At 33.7% G+C, this 7,233-nt stretch overlaps 1 protein-coding gene across 2 annotated transcripts in view; it reads right to left on the bottom strand.

Moving 5' to 3' along the window:
• The window catches only part of Cdh12 (cadherin 12), a 783,606-nt gene that overhangs the window by 11,977 nt on the left and 764,396 nt on the right, over positions 1-7,233 (bottom strand). For both annotated transcript variants that reach the window (XM_013349767.2, XM_026783769.1), the window contains one exon: positions 3,907-4,043. In XM_013349767.2, the coding sequence (XP_013205221.1) occupies positions 3,907-4,043 (137 nt within the window). The remainder of the gene's footprint in view (positions 1-3,906; positions 4,044-7,233) is intronic.

The following is a 7,233-nucleotide window of genomic DNA, read 5'->3' as shown; positions in this document are numbered from 1 at the left end:
CAGTCACAGGTAGCAGTAACTGTGTCCTGGAGGAAGATGCAGTCACTGGTAGCAGTAACTGTGTAGTGGTAGTGGGGAACCACACGGTAGCAGAAAGGAGTAACTGTGTAGTGGAGGAAGACCCGGTAGTAGAAATTGTACTGATATGTTAGCAATAGTGTGGGACTTTTCGCCTAGTGTGATTTATTTATCTTTTTAAAGTTAATTCACTGATCTTACCTTATCCAATAATGATACTTAGTTTATTAAACAAAATACAATTTTCTGTGTTGCACACATATGGTCAGAAGTTTTAATATCTGGAATATTGATGATATATACATAAATATCTCAAACTCATCTTCTATTGGAGTATAGATTTGAGTATAGATTTAAGTAAAATAGAATTAAGGGGTTGATTATAGAAAGACAGAAATTATCCTTAAATTATTTCTTGAACTAAGAAAAAATAAATTTTTGATTAAAACTCATTTATTCCTTTATGGCCTCCCCACTAATGTCTTTGGAGCAAGGAGTCACTGCCTAATGTGAATTATATATTTTATCCCCTGCCAGTGTTCATAATACTTGGTTTCATATCATGTGTTGAAGAATAAGACTGAAAATTATTTATTAAAGGATAAAAGCACAACATATATAATATTTTTAAAGCTACTTTAGAAATAGTTGCTTAACTAGTGTAAATGTACTTAAAAAATTTAGTAAATGGGTAAAACTGTGTTTTATTTTCTAAGGAAACTAGAAATCAACAATAATTATAAAACAGTGGCCCCTTCCTTCTAACGTTTAGTGTGTATTGATGATCCATAACATATTGCACAGGTGAGTTCGGACTCAGAGCATATGGAATATAGTCATTATTATAAGTTTTTTTATATAAAACTCTGAAGATTGGTGGTATAGACTTCTTTAAAACTTACAAATGGAAATAATAAGGACAAAGTTTTAAATAAAGGCTTCTGGGACATTGTAAATTATTTTATATAAATATAACAATATTTTGACTATAAAACCATGTAGTGAACTAATCCATAAAATCAAACACTAATAAAATTCATGAAAAGCAACACACTGGTTCAATTCTACACTAACTGGTATGAGGTGCAGAATCCAGTATCTACATTATCTGAGATGCAGAGCTCACGATCAAAGTACAAGATTCACACTTTATTTCATTAAGTCTCTGTGGAGTTGAGTTGTCTTTGACAGGCAGCGAAATTTCTCAACTGCATTTCTAAAGAAATTACTTTAATAATCTATAAAAATGATTTAAATGTATTAGTATAGTGATATTTCATTATATTTTAATTAATAAAGCTCTCCTAAACACAAGAAAAGGAAAACAGCCAAACCACTAGAGAAGTCTTACCTCTACCACGGCTGGGTGATTGCAGACTAAGCGGACTAAGTCTCTCTCTCCTGTCACCCTATATTCCCTCTAGTGCAGGATTATAGGCACCATCACTATATTTGCTTCTGCATTGATCTTGTGTAGGCCAGGGTAGCCTTGAACTCACAGAGATCCATCCACCTTTTACCCTAAATCCAGAGATTTAAAGGTGTGTGCCACCACTGCCTGACCTCTAGTGACTTAGCTTTGCTCTTCCGATCTTTAGGCAAGCTTTATTTATTAAAACATAAAGAAAATATTACTATATACTGTACCAATTTTAATCCACCACAAATTTATCACAAATTGGTAAATTTCTATTGTGTGGTTGCTTGAAATTTAAATTACCACCCATTTCCATAAGTAAATTGTTGAAAATATTAACATTATCTTGTTAATAGTCTTTCTCCAAAGGACTTTTTTATTTTTCACATTTTAACTAAGACAAATCTTTGTTGTGTGTAATTATTCTGTGCACTGTAGGATATCTAGATTTTCCCGAAATTAAATGTCACAAAACATCATTGTAGATATCAGAAAACAAATGTTCAATGAAGGAAAAAGGAAAACAATAACAACAATTTTACAGGGTTGAAGTGACTAACAGATTCACTGACTTAATTCTAGCATATTTTATTCTATCATGTATGTTTAATTTATTTTATTGTATTATAATACTATACAAACCTCATTTTTAATTCTTAAGTGCCAACTACAGAAGTAACACATCTCTTTAATGACTAGTGTTATAAAATAAATATGAAATAATTTGTCAGAGTATGTAATTTATAGACCAAAACAGATTTCCTTCATTTAAAGATATAAATTATTTTATTTTGTTGAAAATAAAGTGATCTATTTACTGAGTCATCATAACCATATTTGGGACAACTATGACAAAATTTCTTTATATCTAGTATATCATGAAGATTTTGATGAAAATACTAGATAGTAAAACCACATAGAGTTTACATAGTATTGGGAGTATTTCAAAAAATATAAATTGTGAATTTATCCTGGAACAAATTATGGAATCAAAAAATCTTTAAAAATAATACAGAAGTGATATTTTATAACTAAAAGATAATTTAGAATTGATAAAGTTACAATTTTCATGCTAGTCTTCTTAATGTAAATGGTACCATCAATAGCAAGAAGCGAATACATTAGCTTAATCAATATTTCTCTTTATGTAGAATATTAATGATCCTTATAGAGTTTGTAAGATAAACTCTAAAATCTATAGATGAGGTCCAACGATACTGTTGAGTTATATATGAGACCAAACAGGAATTTAAATCTGTGCTGAAGAGAATTCACTGTGATGACAAGCACTGTCAACCCCGCCAGAGGACCTGAGCTTAATTTCCTGGAAGCTTTCAATATTCTATAACCCTATTGTGAGTGCTGAACCCATCTTCTGGCTTCCTTTTATACCAGGCATGCAGAAGTGACCTGAATACACACACAGACAAAGAACTAAAGACATACCTCTGGCTTTCTGAAAATTTTGAACACATGTAAACTTACTCTGCCATGCACATGTGCACACAAACATACACACACTCCTACACATATGTTAAAACATTTAAAAATATAAACACAGCTCTTCCATAGTTACACCCAGACTGATTTGAAACTGAGCAACACTCCCAGAACAGAATAAATGTTTGTAGTACTTTTTTATTTGAAATGTAAAATTAATATCTAAAGTATTATAAATTTCTGCCAGGTGCTCAAAGTAATATAAGGAGGGAAAAAATATTCCAAAGGGAATTGTCAAAACTCTCAAAAGACCAGAGCAGAAGGAAGGAGACCAGGTGTTTCTCATCAAGACACTCTTGCCAATAGCTAAATATTAAATATTCTCCCTTTGTAATTGAGATGGATGTGAAACATCTTTGAGTGCATTATCAAACAAGTTCTGCTTTCCCTCTAAGTCGGGAAAATTGTCTCCTGTGCCACAAGCATGCACAAGGAATTTCAAACAATCTGTGTATTCTAAGGAAGGGTCTCAAAAAGTCCACTTAAAGCTTTAGTATAATCCACGCTTATCTTAATATATCTTCTCGTGAATTAGAAGGGGAAGAGAAAAGGATAGTTTTTCAAGTTCTTTCCTCAAAATTCAGAAAGAATTTCACAATAAGTGACTTCATATGCTTATTTTCTTTTTTTTTAAACTTATACAACTCTGAATAACATGGAGACAAAGAATATCTGTAGAAGAGAAGTTGATATTTCTGCAAATTCTGGAAAGTGATGAATAGGAAAGGGTGAGGTTACACAATGAAAATCACTTCTAGGTATTCCTGCAATCTTGCAAACAGGACTCTCTGGCAGCTGTCACAATTTCTCTGGACTTATGCTATGAGGCATAGGAACAGGTTTCTGAGTTTCCGCGGGAGACTACTCAGCTGTCAGTCCTAAAATAAAAAAGACCTCAGCAGGGACTCATTTAAGAGTGTTAAATCCACAGAATTTCAGTTTAACGTTGATTCTGCCCACACCATACTTACTAACTTTACTTGCAATTATGGAGAAATTATACTGCGCCGTGCTCTCTCTGTCCAGTAATTCATTCGTGGCGATGGTTCCTTCCGTTCCATCTATTGTGAAGTAGCTGTCCCCATCACTCTTCCAATCCATAAAGTACCTGCACGTGAAAAGAGTAGATGCAAATGTGCAAGGATTACACATGAATCATAATGGCAGTGGGGCTAACTTGACACAGTTACTTATTTCCCCCCCTGTAGCTATTACCCACCATGCAATAAAGAAGACTGTAAGTGGCAACTTCTTTATTGTAAAGTCGGTATGCTCAAGGGGAAACTGGAAATAATGAAAGATTTAGTACTCTTGCTGTTCGTATTATTTTAGGGCCTTGACACTTTGAAAGCTCAGCAGAGACTAAATTTCGAAAGCTGACCATGGTTTTCCTTAACCTGCTGAATATTAAAACTCTCGCAAGGAGTAAAGGAACTCCTCAGTGATAGCAGTGGGGAAGGTGAGGGTTGGAGAGAGATGTCTGAAAACTGTTAAAGCTGTAGGCGGAACAGACACAGTCTCTGTGTTTCCTTGAGAGGGAAAACAGTACAGGAAGCAGATGAAAATAAACACAAAGTTTAAAGACTCAAGAAAATTGTTTCTCCTTAACCCGTTATGACTTTGTAACTTTTAAGTTTTTGAACATCCTTAGTCAGATAATACTGTTTTCTCTGCAATACCTAGAAAAAAAGAATCCAAGAATATGAATAATAAAACAGAAATTAGATTTTCTTAACATTCAGATAATGAGATACATGTGGGATGATAGGGATATTTTTGTTCATAATATCAAAACAATTTTTTTTAGAGTATTGGATTAAAATTCTAGAGCCTTGAACATGCTAGAAAAATGCTTTGGCACTGAGCTACACACAGAGAAAGACCAAGCATTATAAAAGGTAAAAGCTAACACTGTTTTTCATGACTGTAATCATTAAATAATTCATCTTTATAATTGTTCAAATTGAACAATATATATATATATATAATATGACGTAAGCAAAGCCCAGAATCTGAAAAAATTGCTTGTGTTTATGGACCAATTTAACAGTATTTGCCACATATCCATCACTAATTTCTATGTACAACTTGAGATAAAATGCTGTATTGGAAAGCTAGTCTGCTAAAATGGAGGTATAATGTGCTGCATACTGCCTAGGTATTTCATGTCATATGAAACCCATAGAAGTTATTAAACAGCTGGGCGATGGTGGCGCACTCCTTTAATCCCAGCACTCGGGAGGCAGAAGCAGGCGGATCTCTGTGAGTTCGAGACCAGCCTGGTCTACAAGAGCTAGTTCCAGGACAGGCTCCAAAGCTACAGGGAAACCCTGTCTCAAAAAAACAAATAAAAAAACAAAAAAAAGAAGTTATTAAAAAGAGAGGTCAGTGCAAATGATAGTTTTACACTTGACCAAGTGAACATTTCCAAGCCACAAATGAGCAATTATTTTAATCGTGAAAATTTAGTGATGAATTGTGCACTGTATAACAGGTTATTATTTTGAGAAATGTTGTGTGAAACTCATGTGATTTCAGCCATTGCACTGAGAGATCAAATGCAGTTGGCCTTTACAAAAGAGCTGTATGAGCTTGACATGCCAATATCTTTTAGTAACTGATCCAGCAACAAGTTGTTATTGTTATTGCAAGGTATAACCCATGCTGTTGATCTAACTTTGATATCTCAGATATCTCTGAATAACATAGATACAATAGATCTGTGATGTTAGAAATCATTGAAGTCTCACAATTTCAGTGGAATAACTTTTTCTATAGGAACCCTGTTCCCAACACAAAAGCAGTTATGGCACATTTAAAAGTTAAGGAACTTTGAAAATTTTATTTTTCTTTTTTCGATTGCAAGCCTTTTTCTAAACTAGAAATGTTTTATCACATTATTCTTTTTCTTGGCGCCTCTATTCGACTAAACATAAACCTAACTCAAAAAGAAAGTTGCAGCTTGTTAGCCTCATTAATATTTTAGGAGACAACATTGATGCGGATTGTGTTCTCTGCATAATGGACAAGTGTCTAACTACACACTAAACACCATGCAAGAGGTAACTGCATAAAATAAAGTATAATGCTCTCCCCTGATGGTGTGAAAAGACATTTATCTCTAGATGATCTCACCATCTGTTAGATGATCAGAAAAGGCCTTGCAATAGTGCCAAGAAAAAAAAAATGCCTCATAGAAAATCTAATGGTTGAAAAAAAAAATCTCCCAGCATCTGATGATTGGAAGGTGCTAGAAGGCTGTATAGAAATGGTTCTGGGAAAGACTAGCAATCACAGACCAGAGAGAAAGAGCCAATTTCAGCTGCATTAGCGGTAGAAACCCTAGGAAAGAGCTATAGAAAAGCTGTGCTCTTAGTTATTATCATAGAAAGAAGATAGAGGGGCACAATACCAGAAGTGATTCCATTCCTGGATGTATTTTCATATTATAATAAAGCTCTGAGTCTATATGTGGTAAATGACACATTATTAAGGGGAATACTAAAGCACCGATTAAACATCAATTGCTTTGAAAGCCATGTGTTGGAGCATTCAAACAAGACAGTATTGTTAAGTAAGCTTGTTTTGCCTTGCAGAATCTTCCAAAAGATATAGTAACCTAGGCGGCAAAACTGGACTTGATTCATGAAACTTTAAGAAGTGGTTGACATATGATAGAGAGGGCTGCTAAATGAGTCAAGATTCAAACACTCACTAGGTAGTTAGTATTTTTTAAAGATACAGAAAGCAATAGTGTGTGGGCAGGAGGGGAAAGAATGAAGAATTAAGTCTGTATTCATTATCAGGATTTTTCAAAAAAATCATATAGAACCAGGATAGTATGAAAGAATAAAATGGTGCTTTACCTGAAGAATATTTAAGTTATTATTTTTACCATGTTTAAAAATTACTAGTTACTAGGTAGTCCTTATTCCATGAGATGTATGTACAAGGACCAATACTCCATTTTCTCTTAAAATACTTTTAAATTGGAATAATATTGTACAAATATTACAATAAAGGCCATATTTCCCAAGTTAACACTTTCATATTTCCTTCAGAACTAAAATATATGCATATATACTGATATTTAAAACTCACATATGAGAACATTTTACAGAAGCCATGGCTTTTAAGCCCAAAATGCTTAAATATGTTGTTCCGAAAGCAAAGACAATGGGTTTGTTCCAATATTGTAATTATAGTGACATGTTCATGTCTATGCAGAAGCACATCTGTGTGCAAGCATGTGTGTGTGTGCCTGTGTGTGTATGCAAGCATGTGTGTGCGTGTGTGTG

Source organism: Microtus ochrogaster, chromosome 19 (assembly GCF_000317375.1).
Source record: "Microtus ochrogaster isolate Prairie Vole_2 chromosome 19, MicOch1.0, whole genome shotgun sequence".
Classification (NCBI taxonomy): Eukaryota; Metazoa; Chordata; class Mammalia; order Rodentia; family Cricetidae; genus Microtus; species Microtus ochrogaster.
Note: the sequence above shows the minus strand (reverse complement) of the source record. Positions and strands in the feature narration are given on the sequence as shown.